The sequence below is a fragment of the Carassius carassius genome, chromosome 34 (assembly GCF_963082965.1).
Source record: "Carassius carassius chromosome 34, fCarCar2.1, whole genome shotgun sequence".
Classification (NCBI taxonomy): Eukaryota; Metazoa; Chordata; class Actinopteri; order Cypriniformes; family Cyprinidae; genus Carassius; species Carassius carassius.
Genome location: NC_081788.1, coordinates 28,374,724 through 28,396,255, shown reverse-complemented (window position 1 = coordinate 28,396,255; position 21,532 = coordinate 28,374,724). Strand labels below are relative to the sequence as shown.

General features: G+C 37.4%; 1 protein-coding gene across 5 annotated transcripts in view; it reads right to left on the bottom strand.

The window, feature by feature from the left end:
• The window catches only part of LOC132114960 (myotubularin-related protein 3-like), a 56,490-nt gene that overhangs the window by 19,613 nt on the left and 15,345 nt on the right, over nucleotides 1–21,532 (bottom strand). For 3 of the 5 annotated variants that reach the window (XM_059523362.1, XM_059523366.1, XM_059523364.1), the window contains exons 2-13: nucleotides 19,412–19,493; nucleotides 18,744–18,822; nucleotides 15,740–15,829; nucleotides 12,656–12,772; nucleotides 9,296–9,316; nucleotides 8,708–8,790; nucleotides 8,010–8,161; nucleotides 6,088–6,184; nucleotides 5,827–5,940; nucleotides 3,181–3,383; nucleotides 2,935–3,066; nucleotides 1,987–2,098 (exon numbers count right to left, since the gene is read on the bottom strand). In XM_059523362.1, coding sequence (XP_059379345.1) covers nucleotides 1,987–2,098; nucleotides 2,935–3,066; nucleotides 3,181–3,383; nucleotides 5,827–5,940; nucleotides 6,088–6,184; nucleotides 8,010–8,161; nucleotides 8,708–8,790; nucleotides 9,296–9,316; nucleotides 12,656–12,772; nucleotides 15,740–15,829; nucleotides 18,744–18,746 — 1,124 coding nt within the window. In that variant the 5' untranslated portion in view covers nucleotides 18,747–18,822; nucleotides 19,412–19,493. The remainder of the gene's footprint in view (nucleotides 1–1,986; nucleotides 2,099–2,934; nucleotides 3,067–3,180; nucleotides 3,384–5,826; nucleotides 5,941–6,087; nucleotides 6,185–8,009; nucleotides 8,162–8,707; nucleotides 8,791–9,295; nucleotides 9,317–12,655; nucleotides 12,773–15,739; nucleotides 15,830–18,743; nucleotides 18,823–19,411; nucleotides 19,494–21,532) is intronic. The other 2 variants (XM_059523363.1, XM_059523365.1) reach the window with 1 other exon arrangement.

Below are 21,532 nucleotides of genomic sequence, written 5' to 3'. Positions count from 1 at the left end.
TCAGGCCCCACAATAGCACAGAAACTGCACTTGTTAAAATTACAAATGACCTACTTCTTGCGTCAGATCAAGGCTGCATCTCATTTCTAGTTTTACTTGATCTTAGTGCTGCGTTCGACACCATAGATCATAGATCCATTACAAAACTATACAGGTATTCAAGGGCAGGCTCTAAGATGGTTTAGATCCTACCTGTCCGATCACTACCATTTTGTTTACTTAAATGGGGTGTCATCTCATTTATCATCAGTAAAATATGGAGTGCCACAAGGATCCGTCCTAGGTCCCCTTCTATTTTCAATATACATGTTGCCCCTTGGTAATATTATTAGAAAATACGGAATTACTTTCCACTGTTATGCTGATGATACTCAGCTATATATCTCAACGAGACCAGATGAAACCTCTAAATTATCTAAGCTAACAGAGTGTGTTAAAAATGTAAAAGATTGGATGACCAATAATTTTCTCCAATTAAATTCGGATAAGACAGAGATATTAATTATTGGACCAAAAAACACTACACAGAATCTTGTAGATTACAATCTGCAACTAGACGGATGTACTGTTACTTCTTCTACAGTCAAAAATCTGGGTGTTATATTAGACAGCAACTTGTCTTATGAAAATCATATGTCCCATGTTACAAAAACTGCATTCTTCCATCTTAGAAACATTGCCAAGCTGGAATATCTGGAATAGCCTTCCTGATAATGTTTGGGGTTCAGACACACTCTCTCTGTTTAAATCTAGATTAAAAACGCATCTCTTTCGCCAAGCATTTGACTAATGTATCTTAAATTGTGAGAATAGTTGTATCTGATCAAATGTGCATTCTTATTCTTTAGCTTGGGTTAAACTAATTAATTTTACTTTGTTGGAACAGCATCTATGCTAATGATGTCTCTATTTGTTTCTATGTTTTGCCACGGGATGTAACTAGGATTTACACAAGCTCCAGTCTTGATCCAGAACACCTGAGAAGAGATGATGCTGACCCTCAGAGGACCCCAGATGATGCTAACCCTGAATCAACAACAGAACTAACAAATATTGCTACAAGTGTGACTGCATCATATAATAATTATTAATTATTAATAATATTAATAATGTTCATCATCTGGCTGAATACGACTTGCATAAATTTTTCTACAAATCCTGTCATACGTGCACAAACTGACAGTCACCACTTACCACAAGCTATTACTTAATATTGTAGAAACATAATTTTCTGTAAAGTTGCTTTGTAACGATTTGTATTGTAAAAAGCGCTATAAAAATGAACTTGAATAATATCCATTTTATGCAAGTGCTGTCAGGCTAAAATTGTCGCCAAAGGCGGCAACACGAGCAATTTGCTCCAGCACCTTAGCCGCAAGCACTTCTTGGAATATCAACCAGCAGAAAATGCATTTTACACCTGATTATGCATGAAAAAAAAAACGTCATAAACCGGAAAACCGGTATAATTAAAAAAAAAATCGGTATATACATTTTTGGTCAAACCGCCCAGCACTAATTCGATCCAAATCAATTCGCTTAACATCTGATTCAAAGCTAAAGAAATTGATAGTAAATTTCACAAATAAATTATAGAGAAACAGCAAGTAACAGTGAACTACTGAAATACTGACGTGAACGTAAAACATTGAACGTGAAATACTGAAGTAGAAAATAGTATTTTCTTGTAAAAAAAAATAAAAAATAAAAAATTACAATAATTCATTTATAATTGATTTTATAATTAATAAATCTAGAAAAATTGTTAATGCATAAAATCAATATTGCCACAATATTCTAAATATAATTTTAGGCTTTTCTCCAGACCCAAATTTTGATATGGATCAATTACCTATAATACATTTGAACAGCTCGATAGCAAGTACTAAAGAAAAAAGCATGTTATGTCCCTAAAAGACGAAATGTATCAATAAACAAACAAACAAATTACAACCCAAGAAGATGTTACGACCCTGGAAGGCTTACTTGGCTGGATCAGGCATCTGGGTGCAGAGGAAGCGCAGAGACTGGAAACTCTTGCGGATGGAATGGATGTTGGCCATACCCATAAACAACACCTCACAGTTAGGGTAGTACTCTACGGGGGAGAACAACATGTTATTAAAGGGATAGTTCACCCAAAAATAAAAATGTGATGTTTATCTGCTTACCCCCAGGGCATCCAACCGGTAGGTGACTTTGTTTTTCAGTAGAACACAAGTGAAAATTTTTACACAAACTCTTGCAGTCTGTCAGTCTTATAAAGGAGGTGAATGGGAATCACGGCTAAAACACACAATAAAACAAAAAAAACATAAAACCAAATTAAACCCTGCGGGGTCGCAGACTTATAAGTGCATTAACGCCACCTATCTCTCAAATGGACCACTGACACTCCCAATTGAGATTGTATGTTGAGTGTTGATGGTTTATTTGAGAGATAACTGGCATTAATGTAATGCACTTAAAAGTCTGCGATCCGCTTAAAGCAAGAAGAAGAAGAAGCCTCCTCACAAGCCTGCTACTGAGAACGTGCTCAGGGGAGTTCTAATTGTTTGGACATTTCTTGAATCAGAGGTAAAAAACGATATAAATACTGTTAAGTTTCTTGCACAGGCTGATCGTTTTGTGTCTTTACACATTACTGTATCGTCACGAGCCGCAGGGTTTAATTTGGTTATGTTAGTGTATTTTTTTTTTTTAGCTTTATTGTATGATTCCCATCCACTTCCATTATAAGACTGACAGACTGCAATGGTTTGTGTTAAAATGTTTGGTTTGTGTTCTACTGAAGAATCAAAGTCACCTACATCTTGGATGCCCTGGGGGTAAGCAGATAAACATCACATTTTCACTTTTGGGTGAACTATTCTTTTAATGAGTGGGGCGTCTTGTTTTATTGTGGTTGTTGAAAGAGCATCTATGAGAGAGTACCTGGGCATTCACACCCTCCTCCTTTGGCTCTGTTGGCTACGGCAGCGGCGTATGACCTGGCGTCCAGGATCAGAAGCTTTCGAGGTTGGATGGCCAGTGTCTCCACCTCTGAGCTGTTAGTCATGGACGAGTCTATAGAAAAAGACATGTATGTATAGATCAAGTCATATAATAAGACAATCAGTATTGAGGACTCAAATAAAAACAGTTTTCAGTCAAGGTTTTTAAGGGCCAAGTCGTACTGACCAAAGTCCACATCTGAGAGGTCAGTTCCGTTTGTGTACTCGCGGGAGAAGGAGCCATTAGAGATGCCTTTACAGGAGCTGCTGTCAACAGCACAGGCTCTGGCAATGGACTGCACCAGGTGCTCATCATCTGCATTCCTCCAGCCCCACCAGCTGACCTCAGGCTGACCACAGCGAGCGATCACTGCTCCTGTGCTCTGGTGCCTGGAAAAAAAGAGAGGTTAAAAGATCTGGACTGTTAATCTGAAGGTTCTAGGCAGCCTTGTAATGGTTGTAAACTAAAACAAGTAAAACTGTTTTCACTGATGCAAAGAAGAGTTACTGAAGAGTTACAAATACTGCAAAGTCTAGATGAGCAAAGTTAGTAGAGACAGAGAAAAAAATCCTAATTTAAAGCAAAAGGTGGTTCAACAAAATACTGAAACAAGGGGGTGTTGTTTTTTCCAACTCCGTGATTCTGGTTTTTAATTTTTTTTAAATTTTCTCTGACATGTTGGTGTTGTATTTTTCACTTGGATGTTATAAGTCGTACTGAGTAAATACAGCTGGATAAAACAAAACCTGTGTCCGCCTTCATTTCAGGCTGCAAAGCAACAAAATGTGATTATTCTAAAGGGATCATAAACTGAGAAATAAAATTTCCCGTGATCTTTTGACATTTAAGAGATCACTGTACTTTAAAAACATCTTGTAAGTTTCAGAACTAACTTTCTCGTTAGTCTAAAAACAGCTTATACTGAAGCCAATATGCCAAAATAAAAGGTTGTGTGTCACTTTATGACATAATAGTGTGGCTAAACTCTGCCTCCACAGAAGTTGATCAACACCTGCTTCTACATCACTGCCTGTTTAGCCCCGACCACTGATTCACATATGAACCTTAAATAACAAGAGAGACAAACGCAGGTCTATAAAGAAACAAAATGATAAAGATGCTCCAAAAACAAGAAGATACTGTGCAGTGCCAAGTTGTGGAAAAACAGTCTTTGCATCGCTTTCTGTCTGATCCCAATATTAGGAAAGAATAGATGAACATTATTATTAATGAAGATTCAGACCATGTCATAAGAACTTGGTCCTTTGTTCATTTAAATTCATTTCACCATTGATTTGTTTACAAAGCACAATTTGACGCAGGATTTTCAGAAAGCTTGAAGCTAAAAGATAATGCTGAACAAATGTCGACTATATTGGATCTGACAGTAATGTCACAACACACAAGTGTGAGTAACTGTTTTTATTACGTGCTCACTATTTCTTTGTCTTTCATTATAGATCGTTTGGTATGTACTGAGTATTTATGCATTTTTGACCTAAATCACAGCAGCGTTAGAATGCGATAGAATGACAGATAAGAAAAAAAAACGATTAAACTTATTTGTTTGAAATAAAGTTTACATAAAAGATAAATATAAAAATATAACAGGCATGTGATCAGCTAAAATTTTTTTTTATAACATTAATGATTGTAATGATGAATGTTGCATTCCCAAATGCAAATAAATAGCGACTATCAAAGTTAGCATTTACAGTGAATTAAAACAAAAAACAGTTACAGCAGACATGTAGCGCATCAGAATATAGCCTATATTTACATAATTACATCACAACTTCTGTGAAATGTATGATAGTACTAAGCAATCTCAAATTCTCACCACCATTCATTAAAAGTCAAGTAAAAGTCAGGCAAGTATCACATTTCAGTGCTTATTCTACTCGCATTTTTTAACCCTTTTAACTGTCCTAGAGTTGGCACTGCAAACTTGTACAGTGCTCTCATGGCCATTCCATCCATACTAGAAAACGTAACCTTTAGTTAATTTAGGGATTGATGTTTGCCTACAAAACAACCACATGCTCTGTGCCCCTTTACCTAAATTCACTACTTCAGACTACTTCCAAGCTTGTGTTCTGCAAGTGAACAGTGCATTAGTGCGCAATTCCAAGGCAAAGAACCATTTTTACAGACTTTTACATTAACTGTTTCAAACGATCAGAGCAGTCCTTAACCATTTTCAAGAAATGGCTAAAAACACATCTCTTCCCTCTACACTTGACTCTCTAACATTTGCACTCTCTATTATATTTCCATATTGAACTACTTGTTTTCTTTTTATTTATAGAAAGACCCTCTAAAACTAGCATTCTCTATTCTTTTTCTATGTACCTGTTTTTTTTTTTATTACAAAAAAAAAAAAAAACATGCAACTGTCCTCATTTGCATAAAATTGAATAAAAGTGTCTGCTAAATGACTGAATGTAAATGTAATTGCTTTAGGACCTTTTGGGGACTTTAAACCCCTCCGCAGCCCCCCCTCCCCAACCCTGATTGTTTTTTTATTACTGATCTGCATGATTCACACGGGTCATGATTTTAGGCTGAAATAACCGGATTCTCGTAGTAATCAGGTAGATTCACATACCTGATATAAATAAAATAAAAATATAAAAAAACTAGAAAACAAGGAATCAATAATTAACAATTTTACAACAATAGTAGTAATAATTATAAAAAAAATAATAATTCCTTGCAAAGTAAATGAAATAAAGTACCAAAATGAGTAAAAGTATATATATATATATATATATATATATATATATATATATATAAAAAGAAGACAAAAACACATAATGAAAAAGACTTGACCTGTAAACCACGGCCGGAATCCTCTTCCAGGAGCGGAAGGCGGCCACATTCTCCAGCTCTTTATCAGTAATCCAGGCTGGCACCAGCAGCAGTTGAGGGTAGCTGGAACACAACCTGTGCCAGGGGTCAAGCAGAGGGCAGTGTGTTCAGACTGACTGTCTAAAATCATCTTATTCTGAACAGACTCACCGAGTGCAGCAGGACAGGGTTAAGTGTCGAGAGAAGTTCAGATGTGCTTCTGTTTGTGAGAGAAACACTCACTTGTATTTGTTGTTGATCTCAGACACTCTCCAGGCATTCAGAGTATCAAAACCCATCCGCTCCACCTCGTTATGGAAACGTGACATCACATGATCACCTGAAAGATAGAGGCGAGTTAGAGGCTGAGATGAAGGTAAAGAGAAATAGGATTTTCAAAGAACTAGCTACTGGACTGGACAAATCTTGTGAGGTCTTTAAAGTGCACTCATTAGGTGGTAAAGCTATACCAACAAAATGGCTTCATTCGCACCCCCACCCCACTTCTCTCACATATGCAAGTACAAGTGGACAAGTGAGTTTTGCTGCAGGAATATTGTGAAAGGAGTAGCAAAAGTCAAAGTGGTTGAAATTTTCAAAGACAAAATATTTGTCCTTTAATTACAAGTAAAACAATGCAGTCGTATTTAGAAATATTTTAAATAATTTAGGGCAGTAAGTAATGATAATTTTGGTGATCAAGTAATCTACAGATTATTTTGAGTAATCTGATATTTTTTAGATAACACGAACAGACCTAAGTGAAAACCAGGCTTTAGTATGACTAATTTTTTAGTATAACGATGAGGCAATAACAATTGGCTCAAATAAAATATCCAAAGCAAGAAATTACATGATTGTACTGAACAACACTGTTAAAATACATAATGTAATATGCCTATACAAAATATGAACATAACCAATTTAAAGGGTTAGTTCAGCCAAAAATGAAAATGATGTCATTAATGACTCACCCTCATGTCGTTCCAAACCCGTAAGACCACTGTTCATCTTCGGAACACGGTTTAAGATATTTTAGATTTAGTCGGAGAGCTTTCTGTCCCTCCATTGAAAATATATCTATGGTATACTGTCTTCCCTTCCGGGTCTGTTGTGAGTGCAACTGCTGTGACTGTTGACGTATGACGCTGCCGACATGTTATCTTTGTTATTGGGCACGCCAGAAAACACGTCAGCAGCGTCATATGTCAGCAGTGTCGTGAACGCACTCACAACAGACCGGGAAGAGAAGAAAATGCTGTATAAAGTTGTAATTTTTGTTATTTTTTAACCAAAATGTATTTTCGATGCTTCAACAAATTCTAACTGACCCACTGATGTCACATGGACTACTTTGATGATGTTTTTATTACCTTTCTGGACATGGACAGTATACCATACAAAAATTTTCAATGGAGGCCAACGGCCTGGTGACGTTTCACTTTACAGCATGATTAAACAATGTTTAAATCCATTTAATTACATTTTAATATTTGGCCACATGCAGAAATCTTTATTTTGAAATTGCGATGTACAATACATGGCATATTTACACATAGGTTGATGTCCTCCTATGTTGGTAAAGGTTTATAAATGATTTACTTTACAAATCTAGTGAGATAATGCATACAGGTTTTCCAGATAACGTTAAGCAATTTAAATTCACAGCGTATAAAGATGAAGAGTTTAGCCCCTTTCAGACATACAGTACTGGTAAATTACCGGTAAGTTACCATTAATAGATCATGTGTGAACAGGACCTTTTCAAAAATCCTGTGAATTTGTTGTGGCAATCATATCATACTTATGGAGATGACTTGATTACTCTGAGCTGTTTACAAAGCACCGCTGCTTTACAATGAGCTTTTCTATGTAAATATACCCTAGATGGACATCTTTGACCATTGCGCCTCGCAGCTTTTTGCCACGCTTCTCAATTCATCAGGGCTGCGACTCAATTGGATACTATTATGTGGGTCTCTTGTTTATAAGAGCAAAACATTCTTATTGGTTAGTAATGTTATTTTGGTTGAGAGTGAAAGCTGCTCCACTCAGGCAAACTCATGGAGTGATATCAATCAACAAGTTTTTTTTTTTTATAGCTAAACGCTGCATGCGGGAAATCTGGCATGGTGCCGGAGAGTTTTAAGCCCTGGTGACCGTACCTGGCCTACACAGATCCCCGTGCTGCTCTTTCTCAGCGCTCCATGCATGGAAGGGGAAGGAAAAGAGCTCCTCTATCTGGGACGGGGGACGGACCACAGCGTTCAGCCTCTTCAGCCACTCCTGACACTGCTCAAATGTGGAAAACTGACACCTGTCAAAACACACATAAACCGACAGATCTAGGGCTGTAATAAATTGTATTTTAATTCACAATTTCTGCTTCTCTCGATGTATTAAGTATAAGCATCTGCTGTATTTTCCTGCTGGTCATTTATCCTAAAAACATTTTCATTTGAGATTTGCTTTATATCGTGCATTGATAACGAGCATCCAAAATCTTTCAGGATTGCGGATGCCAAGACTTTAAAATCGCCAAAACAAAGCCAGTCTGTTTTCTTCTACACATCCGTTTGCGCAGTTTGCTGCAACTTAAACTGCAAACAAACCATGCGAGGTGACATTCTCTAGATTTGTGCTCATGTAAAAATGCAATAATTCTGATAAAATTAAAAAGAGAAAAATTACAATAATCAGTATTAATAATGGTGATTATATTTTTGAGCAATTATGATTAAGAGTTTAACCATTATTATAACAAAATATATAATTTATCTATTTTTTGTTATGGACGGATGGATGAGCCAGTAGTGATTCAATTGCCAAGGTGTGCATAGAGAGTTGATATAGATAGTCTCACCTGATGACCTTGCAGTCTTTGCAGGTGATGTGCATTTGGAACATTTCCCGACATTCTACACTTTCTATCAGCTGCAGGGGAACCTGAGAAAGAGAGAAAGAAAGAGAGAGAGAGAAAGAGAGAGAGAGAGAGAGAGAGAGAGGTTAGTCATAGAGAAATTACTTTTCATTATTGGCACTGTGAGTCTCAGCACGTCAAACAGAGCATCTAAACAGAAGTCAACATTAACCCAACTGATGCTAATGATTAAATCAATCTGCTGAATCAATCACACTGAAAGTTTAGACATGGGCTCAGAGTTTACAGACATGGTTAGTGATTAGCGTCTGCAGACAAACTCATACATTGTTCTGCAGCTCAAGTGTTGAAAAGTCTAGCATGCCGAATAGCTTCAATCGTGTGTGTTTATTTGTGGGGACGCCAATGCAACTGTGCGGTTGAAACGTTGTTCCCCTTCAAGCTCTGGAACTTGTGCGTGATCACACATCGATCGCATGCAAGTGACATCTGACGACAGCTCTCACAAATCTCCCAAACCTGCAGCTCGCAACATCATGCAGACAGACAGACCGTTCTGTGGTTACTTACTGACACCTCACACGAACAATTCTGTTCACAGAGAAAGAGACGGAAGACAGAATCACAAGGTGTACATGAACACTGTGGCTTTTGGCTCGTCTGTGATGCACACGTTCCTGGGCTGCGGTTTAATTCCATCACACTAATCTGAGCACACTCAAACATTCCTGGGGCGCTTGCTGAAGAGTCAGAGAACACAAACATATTTGTGAGATATTAACTGATATGTATTGGCGATAGAAGAGTTAATATTTTTCTCTCCAGAAATTAGCATCTCTAAATATAACCCATTTAGAGCACCATCACTACTGGGGAATGAACTCTGCTATATGATTTGTCATATATTGTCTTTTTATTTCAGTTATTTTAGTTTCAGTTGTCTTAATATTACAGATTATTATTATTATAAATTTATTCATTATTTTATGCAACCTATTCAATTTGATTCCAATAATATTAATTATTATTATTAATATTATAGATAATGTAAAGAAGATAGCTTATATTTATATATATATATATTTATATATATATATATATATATATATATATATATATATATATATATATATATATACACATACATACACACACACACAGACACACACACACACTAGGATTGGAACGATACATGCATTCATACCTAACCATTACAATACAGACATCTTGGTTTGGTGCACGAGGACTTACAATAAATACAGGCAATTCATCCCCAATCCAGAAGGGGGCACCCGCAGCAATGTCACGCTGTTTTATAACTGGCCGCCAGTAGAAGAACAGCTAATGTCATGAGTTGCGCACTTGAAAACAAAGCACACTAGACAGTGACCAGTGCATGTTTGTGTGGAGCAGAATTTACTTTGAAAAAAGCGCTCAGAGCTGCTGAAAATACTAAATCACGAGTTGCTCCATGCACGAAAGAAATGTTTTTGAAAATGCTATATTTTGTTTAGTAATTGTTTACGCCAATTTTGCAACTTCATTCCTTTTATTTCTTAGGTCTGAAAATAAGGACATCCATATAAAAAGGGAAAAATCACATCCTTGTAGTTTCACTGTCTTCAACAAAACATTAAAAGGCAATTTCTATCAGACTTCAAAATAACTGCTCTAAGCAACATTTCAGTTATTACACATCCATAACCTGTACAGGCTGCCACAACCAACTTTTAAAAAACGTGTCAGACTTCTGCATTCTGTTACTGTTTTTGTGCAACTCAAAATACCATTACAAAATCATAACTTCAGCAGTCACACTTGATGTTATCTCAACCTCCTTCCTCTTGTTTTTCTCCATTTCCAGCCCTACACTTGTACACTTGCTCTTACGACAGCTTTGTTGCCTCAATAGCTGGCCTATAGTCACATCACTCTCTCATCTATCTCACGCACAACACACTCCCTTCTTTCACAGGCACACAGAGAGCGTCACACTCATTTACTCTGGTGAATAAGTGACACTATCACAGATATCAACTGATGAATCAGCACTGATCACCCACCAGCCACAAACAAACCCAGCTGCCCGATCACATGAACAGATCACAACTCTTAACAGTATCTGTCATTTTGATAATTATTTTGTCTATCAGTTTACAATGCACTTACAATTAAAGCTGAGCAAAAAGGCGTCCAGAATGGAAAACAATTAAGCGATAATGTACAGCCAGCCAGTCATTATTGCAAAATAAACCTCAACAGAGATCAGGAGTCTGATGCAAACCGGTTTCTGTTCAGGGTGGAGTGTTTGAGAAAAATGATTGCAATTATATTAGTGGCACATAAATTACACAATTAGTCATATAACCACTTTAAAGAGCCATGAAACGCTAAACTTAATTTTCTGAGCTTTTAACAGAGGTGTTTGTGGATGTAGGCATACGTTTTTTTGACTGTAGGAGAAAAATGGTTGATTTTGAGCTGTTTTTGCTTTATAAAAGTCTCTGAGGCATAAATTATCTTCTATAGACCTTAAGTCTCTAACACAGGATTCAACCTAGTGCTGGGCAGTTTGACCAAAAATGTATATACCGTTTTTTTTTTCAAAATTATACCGGTTTTCCGGTTTATGATGGGGTTTTTTTTTCATGCATAATCAGATGTACAATGCATTTTCTGCTGGTTGATATTCCAAGAAGTGCTTGCGGCTAAGGTGCTGGAGTAAATTGCTCGTGTTGCACCTTTGGGGACAATTTAAGCCCGACAGCACTTGCATAAAATGGTTATTACATATGCATAATCTGCCTGCAGTGCATGCAGTCCGCAGCACGGACTCGTTGTGCTTTCACACAAGACGTGTTTGCAGTTCGCTACTGATCCGCGTCAGTTTAGTCCACAAACACAACATTTGTTCATTGTTTTGATTTCATATCATGTAAAAAAAAAATATATATATATGTCAGAGCGCCTGATGTAACTATGGCCCACTGTCCCTAAATACACTTCACATCATTGGTGGGCTCTAAATTTAGCAGCATGTCATGCACCATATAAAAGAGTCTTTCAGTGACCACTGGACTGGCTATCCATCACACATACACTATGGCCCAACAGACCACAATCCAGTTTCACTGAAGAATTTCTGAGCTGAAGGTAAAAAAAATTAATATAAGTCACTTTACAAAAAATATGCAAAAACCTTGCACAAACTAAATCGGCCCTGATCAGAAGTGAGCAAATTCTGTGTGATATTTGCCATTCAAACTATCATATACAAAATTATAGAAGTTTTTTTCTGTGAAGAAGAAGCAGAAAAATATATATATTGATATATACAAACTAACTTTTTAACATCTCACAATTCTGACTTTTTTCCTCAAAATTCTAAATTTACATCTTGCAATTATAACTTTTCCCATGACTCAGTTTATTTGGTTTCCGTTAATGAATAAAAAGTGAATAAAATGAATAAAAAGGCAACTGCAAGCTAACATTTCACAATTCTGAGTTTATATCACATACAAAAAAAAAAATGAATTATGAGATATAAACTCTGAATTGTGAGAAAATAAATCAGATTTGTGAGATAAAAAGTTGAAAATATCTCTTTTTTTAATTTATTTTTTGTTATTCTGTGGTGAAAACAAACAAAAAAGAGCTGAGTTGCATGTGAAAAATGCTGGGTTTCAGTGATCTCTTCATTCCACTTCAACTGCTGAGACATTTAAACTGTTCATTGCTGCTTGTTTTTATTATCTCCTCAAAGTAGGTTTAAGTATAGTTTGCGAAGGACAAAGAGCTTATACATTTGTACAAACTTTGGCTTTGACTCGTATCCTTAAATACAGACTGAAATCAATTCAAAAACCCATTTTGAGTAGCTTGAGCAGGTAATAAAAAGCATAGTTGTGTTAAAAAACACACACTCACATTAACAACTGACTCCTTGAACTTGATGTGCAGGCGGTAGCTGGACATGGCGATGATGGCATCCTCCGCCCTGCCCACAAACTTTGTATACTCTCCATGCAGCTCTGGGTAGGGCACCTACAACAACAGATCCAACAAAATTATTATTAGACCAATACAAGTATTTGCTGATGGTAGTATGAGGTGTTGGTTTTAAAACCTAAAGCTGCCTCACATTCTACTGCATTAAAAAAAAGAAATTGTGCTTCAAAACCAAATTTGAAATGAGTAACTCTGTTAACAGTCAGTCATGTGCGTCACACACTTACTTATCATCCTGAAAGAAAATGTTCATTGTGTCGGTTGCAATGCATTGTAAGTGATGCAGCCTTAGATTTCGACCAAAACGATAATTTTGTTGCCTACTGTTTGTGACAGACTACACATCAGCATGCATATGATACCCATGTAAACAGTACAGTGGTTTTTAAAACAGACCACAAATTTTCCCTCTTGGTCAGAATTAGAGGTCGACTGATATATCGTTCGGCCGATATATCAGGCCGATATTTGTCATTTTTTAATATATCGGCATCGGCCGATATCCGTGTTTAGTGAAGTGAGTGAAGTGACATTCAGCCAAGTATGGTGACCCATACTCAGAATTTGTGCTCTGCATTTAACCCATCCGAAGTGCACACACACAGAGCAGTGAACACACACACACACTGTGAACACACACCCGGAGCAGTGGGCAGCCATTTATGGAGGGTGGAGAGAGAACTGTACATGCACTCCCCCCACCCACAATTCCTGCCGGCCCGAGACTCGAACTTACAACCCTTCGATTGTGAGTCCGATTCACTAACCACTAGGCCACGACTTCCCTTGTAGCGCCGATTTAAATTCAGGCATGTCGGCGGGCAGCCCCGTGTTATTGGTGCGGTGGAAAGTGCTGCTGCTGCCACTGCATGTGAAGCACCCCAAGCCAAAACTTTTGGAAGATTCAACAACAATCCTTTGAGATAAAGGTAGTCAGAGAAATTCACTCTGTAAATGGGGTGGAGAAGTTGGCAGCTCTAACAAACACTGCAGCGTGACGTTACCAAAGTAAACGGTCTCTGACGTTACTCCGCCCCGCTCACAGACAGCACCGCGCTCGGAGAGACAGCTGTCCTGGAGCTGCCCAGAACGGTGAATGACATTTGTTCGGAAGCATGGTTTGATGCAGACAATAACCAGTTTTCCATCCAACTCATTTGTAATTAGGGATGTCAATATTCAATAATTTCCATGATTGATCGTCATTTAAATTACCGATCAATTAATAACCTTAATGCTGCAAAATGCGTCTGCAGCGGTATTATTATTATGTGCAAAAGCCACTTGGAAAAAAAGCTTTCTCACCCGAATTAAAGGGGTTTTAGTCTGAATAAAATGCTAGTAGCAGGACTGTAAAATGAATAGATGTGATTATGATCATTTGATAAAATGAAGAGAGCGCGACATACGTTGGAGATCATTTTACTTTGTTGACTGTTTCCCGTCAAGGAGACCGCTGAATGCGTCTCTTTAAATGGTTTCGTGGTGCTCGTTGTTGTATTTTAGAACGCAACTGCAATGTTTTAAAATGACACTATAGTAGTGGTGCAACGGATCATCATTGATCCGTGATCCGTTCGGATCAATATCTTCGGTTCGGCACACACGTGACCCGCAGATTGATTTATGAAAAAAAAAAAAAGTTGTGCATGTTCAGTCCACACTCAGTGGTCATGGCGAGCGGAGGAACGGAGGAGCCTGAACGCCCCGCGCATTTGGCTTCCCTGTCAGATATAATGATGAAGGAAAGAGGTTAGAGTGAAAAGATTGTGCCAGATCTTTATGAACAGGAGAAGAAAAAAACTTGTGGATGAACTATCCCGAGCATCCTCTGTTGCGCTCACGACAGACGGGTGGACGTCCAGGGGGACGGAGAGCTATATGTGACTATTATGTTAAAAATAAGATATTATGCCATGTGCACTTTAAGTTGATTTCATATATTTCTAATTTAATAATTTAATGTTAATAAAAAAAGACAAAACGTATGTTTATTTGTCTTGGCCTTTTTTTTTTTTTTTTGCTGATCCGAAAAATGATCCGATTCATAAGAGGATGAGCGAGCGCGGGTTTGACTCGATGTATTTGGAGGTTATTGCTCACGTCTCGTTCTGCACATATCCAAATGTTTCCGTATTCGCAATGTATCTGAATGTTAAACTATAATATTTTTTTATTTGTTTTAATGTAAACTAGACGGAAAAGATCATCCTCTTCACATGAGCAAAAACGTCCTTGGCATAACAGCAGAGTGGACCGGTATACTACGGCCTATTTAAACTGACCAGTGTAACTTTTTAAATGTTTGGTTGACTGTGTCTGCGATGTACGTTTGAAATTAGAATCCACTTTAGATGTTCTGTGTCATTTATACCAAACACAAATGTTGCTGGTTGCTAGTGTGTTTGCACCACTACTGTTATTTATTTTTTATATATTTATTTTTTTATATTTTTCAGTTTAATTGATTTTTATTTCTAAAATTGTATTTAAAATGTATATTTGAGTTTACATTTATGTTCCAACAAACTTGAAAAATTCTACTTGATAAATGCTCTAAAACTTTTATGTAAATGATTGACACATATATATATATATTGCCTGTTTTATATATTTAATACTTGGTCAGTTTATTGATTTTGTTTGGTTAACTTTGGATACATTTTTTATTTCAATACCGTTCAGTGCACTAAATTAAGATTCGAGAGATGGTTCAATCAGTGCTCAATAAATGATGATAAGTTTAGAAATGTTGTGCATCCACTTATTATTAGTGTGACATTTTAGCATGCAAATGAAGGGGAAAACTTCAAGATATCGGCCCTAAAAATTGGCAGCACATATTGGCCATCGGCTGACCCTGAACTCTAAACATCGGCATCGGCTAGAGAAAAACCCATATTGGTCGATCTCTAGTCAGAATCAAATAATACCTACATTAATGGTACCGTTAGATCCTAATGAACAACATTAATCTGGATAGAGGTCTTGATACCCGCTTACCTGAAGATCATCATCGTCCAGGACAGGGGGCTTGCGAGGGAAGATCTGATTGGCCTGGATGCACTCCAGACTCTGCTGCCCCTCCTCCTCCTGACAAATAGAATATGGATAAGAAATGCACAACATTATACTCGATTGACAATTACAATCAAGAATAATGTAACTAAAAATAGTAAAAACAACTAGGCTAAATATATAGAATTTGCCAGGGAAATGTGCTTTCGTCACGAACATAAAATGCAATGAAATGTAAAAAATCTTTTTCATTAGTCACACCACATCACATGATTTATGTTCGGCTGCATTAATAGAAGAGTGTGAGAGGCTTTTTATCAAAGGCCAAACATTTGACATCACAAGTTAAAAAATGTACAAATTCCTTTTCCAGTTGTATCACTCCCAGGGGCCAAAAGCCAAACTGGTATACAGATAAAACATTGTCCATGACTAAACCTCTGATTAAATGAGTGATTATCTAAGTTAAACTAGGGACAGAGTGGTCAAAGCATTTCTTTAACCAATACCATTTTTGTCTGGGTTTCAGAGCAGCAAATCATTTTTAATAATACAGGAACCGTCTGCCAGAACATCCTGCTCTGAAATCACTTCTGCTATATAAGGGCACTGGGTTATAGTAACTCATGTCCACTACTACAACTCACACAGACACCAGCTACAGATGCTTTATATGCCATATGCTGCATATGCAATCCAAGTGAAAGGTTTTGACACATCACCTAAATCAGAATAATAGTAAACAAGTGACCATATGGGAATTATGTACTAAACAAATGAAAACTGCATCCTTAAAACTCAACACAGTCTTATTTACATTTCCTTTACACTGGCAAAAGTTGTACCGTGCCTTCAACACAATCTGTATGAGGAGCTTCAGGACTCAGAGCAGCAGTGTGTAAGGCATAAGTCATTCCATTCACTTCTGTATGCAGGAATGAGAGGCTGCGGCCCGCAGTGGCCTTGAGAGTTCAGATTGGCAGAGAATGTTTGGATTCTGTTTCCACAAATAGGAGAGACTCTGTGAGAGAGGGCAGCTGTGTCGCCATGTTGTCTAGCTCAAACACCAGAGTCCTTAAGACAGACTGCTATGGTTGTGCCATACAATGCTGCCTAGTCAAAGACAAGAGTGTACTGGATGAGATACGCAAGGAAGTGTTGTGTTTGTGTATAATCTAACTAAACTATCTATCTGGTTGTGTATTAACTAACGAATGTTCTGTCTGTAGAGAAAAAGGATAATTCAATTTGACTGGTATAATAAGTTGTTAGCGAGGGTCCATAAATGTGTCAGGTTGCATATCCCAGAAGGGTGTGTGTGTGTATGTGTGTGTTTGCTGGATCAGCAGCATGACTGTCTGTGTGTAGCGCTGACAATGGCCATCAGCACGGCTCAGTAAACTCTAGAGGGCTGAGCCCGGGGCGGCCCATTGTGGGCACAGGCACAGAACCAGACAGAGAATTACAGGGCACAGACGGGCAGAATAGCAAACATACAATAATGTGCATAACTCATTAGGAACGTGTAAACAAACACATCCATCAGCATTCGCGCATAGACTGGAGGCATTCGCTAAACTGTCCGCAGACACTTCAGCAAACAAGAAAATGAGGTACACTTCACTGAACACAGACATAGACATACTCAAAACAAATACCACAGTAAATGCTGCTTCTGTTATAGCCCTTTGAAATGAAAGGTTCGTAATAAAGCTTAGTTTTTTTTGGTTACAGTATTTTTACCTCGAGTAAGGGGTGTTGTTAGTTATGACTTCAAGCAGAGTGACTAAGCAGAGTCCCTTAACCATGGTAAAATCACTGTAATTCAGGATAATAAAAATGATACAATAAATAAGTAAAAGCATTAATAGTTCATTCATTCATATTAAAGACTGCAAGGCAGTTTCCTAGTAGAAGGCGTAGTACTATAGAAATTAATTGCTATTTACAGATGGTGGATCTAGACGCATCTATCCTGATGCATCTCACAGTTGTGAACGCATTTCATCCCATCAGAATTTGGAGCCGGAGCGATTTTATAATGCAGCGCTCACTGATGACACTAGCACACATGTATCCATTCATCCTATCTGTGTCTAAAGAGGGCATTGATCTGCGCTGAGACAGCAGTCAGAACGGGACTTTGACTCTGTCTAAGCAATGTTCATTTCAGCTAATTAAAAGCCTAAGAAATCAATGAACAGTTTCCGATTCAGCATTTAAACGGATGCCTGGGAGTCACGCGCAGGAAGGAGAGACCCTGTGTCCGGAACTGCCCCCATCCCGTTAAATCTGGCACTATTTGGGGACAGCCATTTTTAGTGGTGTCCTAAATCCAAGGCTTGGTTGGATTGCCTGGTCTGAACCCGACTCCCATTGCTCCCCACTGGAGTGCATTTGCACCCAAGTTCAGAAGACAGCGTTCACATCATCCAAATGTATGGATTTGAAGTGCTAGTGTGAAACCACCCTTAATGGACATTATCCAGTTCACTCATTCAATCCCAGAATGCACAGCAAAAACAAGTGTACAACTGATGTATGTACAATGGCTAGAGAATACCCATAATGCACTGTGAGAGTCATGTGGCAATGCGTCTCGCCAGAAGAAGGCGCCCGCAGATGAATCAACCATCCATTCATTTTACAAAGTGCATACAGTGAAACTGTTTTTTTAACCATAATGCAATACAGTTATAAATTCATAGTAAATTGACAATTGAATTGTTTAATTAGGTTTTATACATAATTTCCATGACAGAGACAATCCTTTAATCATACTACGGGAGCTGCCAATTTGCCAGTTTCAAATGATTATTAAACAGCAAACACAAACTATGCAAAAGCGGCAGTCCTTCTGCACTCAGTGTCTGAACTGACTCACTTGTTTTCAGATGAACTGCATTAGTGGCCTAATGTAGGGAATAGTGAATGAGGGTATAGGGGGCAATTTCGGATTCAGCCAGAGATTTTGGAGGTGTTTGTTTACCATAGCCCCGGTGAAGGAGTGCAGGTGCAACACTGTTGTGTCTTCTACAACTCGTTTACTCTCTCTTGCAGTCGTCAGGCTGTATGAAAAAAAAAAAAAGATTTTAAGAAGAAACAACTAGCAATTATCAAAACTCTCCATTTCATTAAAATTAGGTTTAGATAATTCAGGAAATGTTTACAATTTAATCGCAGGCAATTTAAAATACCATGAATAATATCACAATGATTTGAATTTACTTTTAATTAGCCAACTACATTCCTAAATAACAATGTCATATAATTAGTTTCTTAATTAGTTTAAAACTTCATGAAATGCTCAAGGTCTCCATATCGCATTTTCATGCATTAATGTGGGTAAATTTTTTCACATAGGTAAATTTTACACACACACACACACACACATATATATATATATACACATACATACATACATACATACATACATACATATATATATATATATATACACACAACTTATGGTGGTGCATATTAAAGAATGGGATTAGGCTAATTATTATTCTTTCTTGTGGTCATTTACAGAAAAACAGCTTGGAAAACACACTTCATTCCAGTGTAAATACATACATTTCGAAATGCATATTAAACAGGAAAAATTTAAAAAATATACTGCTAGTCCTAATTAACACACATGTACTTAGATCTTACCAAACTCCTAAAAGCAATAAGGTGAGGTTTGTTTAGGATGATCCCACACTGCTGGCGTCACTCAGTATTATGACATTGAAACCTGTGGAGAGAGATGAGAACAAAATGAGACCACAGTTTTTTAAGCCATCACTTTCCCTTCCAAACATTGCATAACATCTTTGACAATACTGCTTTTCACACTTTGGTAAATATAGCTGTCCTGGTGCTGATGGCACTCTGTGGGCAAAGTCAGACACAGCCGTTCAGGAATGCATGTGTGGTGAAAACAAAACACTGATGCATATGGCTGGTAGGATTTGGTGATGTCTACCATACTGGCATCAGATGATGCGGCTTACACATAACATACTAATATGCCTTTAATATCCAAATCCGTTAAAGGATTTTTAGGCTGCATTAACACATTAGGACAACTAGAGCCCCAGATACAGATCCCCTGTAAAGACCTTGTCTCAGAGGACCACCAGGACAAGACCACAGGAAACAGATGATTCTTCTGCACAATCTGACTTTGCTGCAGCCTGGAATTGAACTACTGGTTTCGTCTGGTCAGAGGAGAACTGGCCCCCCAACTGAGCCTGGTTTCTCCCAAGGTTTTTTTCTCCATTCTGTCACCGATGGAGTTTCGGTTCCTTGCCGCTGTCGCCTCTGGCTTGCTTAGTTGGGGTCACTTCATCTACAGCGATATCGTTGACTTGATTGCAAATGAATGCACAGACACTATTTAACTGAACAGAGATGACATCACTGAATTCAATGATGAACTGCCTTTAACTGTCATTTTGCATTATTGACACACTGTTTTCCTAATGAAAGTTGTTCAGTTGCTTTGACGCAATGTATTTTGTTTAAAACAAAATATCTAGCCCACGCCTAAAGCCAGATTATTTTGATAGCGGCTGGTTCTTGAATAGATCTGTCATGACAGCAAGTTACTCAAAATCAGAGTATGTGAGCAGAGTGGTGTGATTTTGATTGGAGCAAGGAGCAGATTTTTTAAAAGTGGAACGTCATGGTTTTCACTCGCTCCAAGAGTGCTCCACCACCGCTCCATCACAAGTGCCATTCATGCCAATGACCCGTAATATTAATGCATATTTAGTAAGAATTCACATTAAGCATATTTAGCTAGCTTGATAGAGATGGAACACTCAAATCAGAAAGAATGTGAAGGCTATGATGACGACAATGGACATGAGCGGGAGGTTACAGTTCTCAATGAATTTGTTTGTTCCTTCTAGATATTGGATATTTTCAGTTGAAAGAATGATTTATACTATAACACGCCATCACTCTCTCAATAATGCATTCAAACAAATGTAATCTTTGTGCTACTTCATCTATATCTGATTTCGAATGAGCAGAAATCTGTAAGAAATGCATCCATCTGTAGGTAAAATAACTGACGAAAACGTACTTTTATTTTCATCACAAACATAATTTGCACTGCAAAAAGCAGCAATTATACCTTTTAATGCTGACAACCATGTTATTAGCTTGTCATGTGGTGGCAAACAACTCTTAATAAAAATAAAAAGTAAATCATTTACATAAAAGTTTTAGAGCATTTATCAAGTAGAATTTTTAAAGTTTGTTGGAACATAAATGTAAACTCAAATATACATTTAAATAAATACAATTTTAGAAATAAAAATCAATTAAACTGAAAAATATAAAAAAATAAATATATAAAAAATAAATAACAGTAGTGGTGCAAACACACTAGCAACCAGCAACATTTGTGTTTGGTATAAATGACACAGAACATCTAAAGTGGATTCTAATTTCAAACGTACATCGCAGACACAGTCAACCAAACATTTAAAAAGTTACACTGGTCAGTTTAAATAGACCGTAGTATACCGGTCCACTCTGCTGTTATGCCAAGGACGTTTTTGCTCATGTGAAGAGGATGATCTTTTCCGTCTAGTTTACATTAAAACAAATAAAAAAATATTATAGTTTAACATTCAGATACATTGCGAATACGGAAACATTTGGATATGTGCAGAACGAGACGTGAGCAATAACCTCCAAATACATCGAGTCAAACCCGCGCTCGCTCATCCTCTTATGAATCGGATCATTTTTCGGATCAGCAAAAAAAAAAAAAAAAAA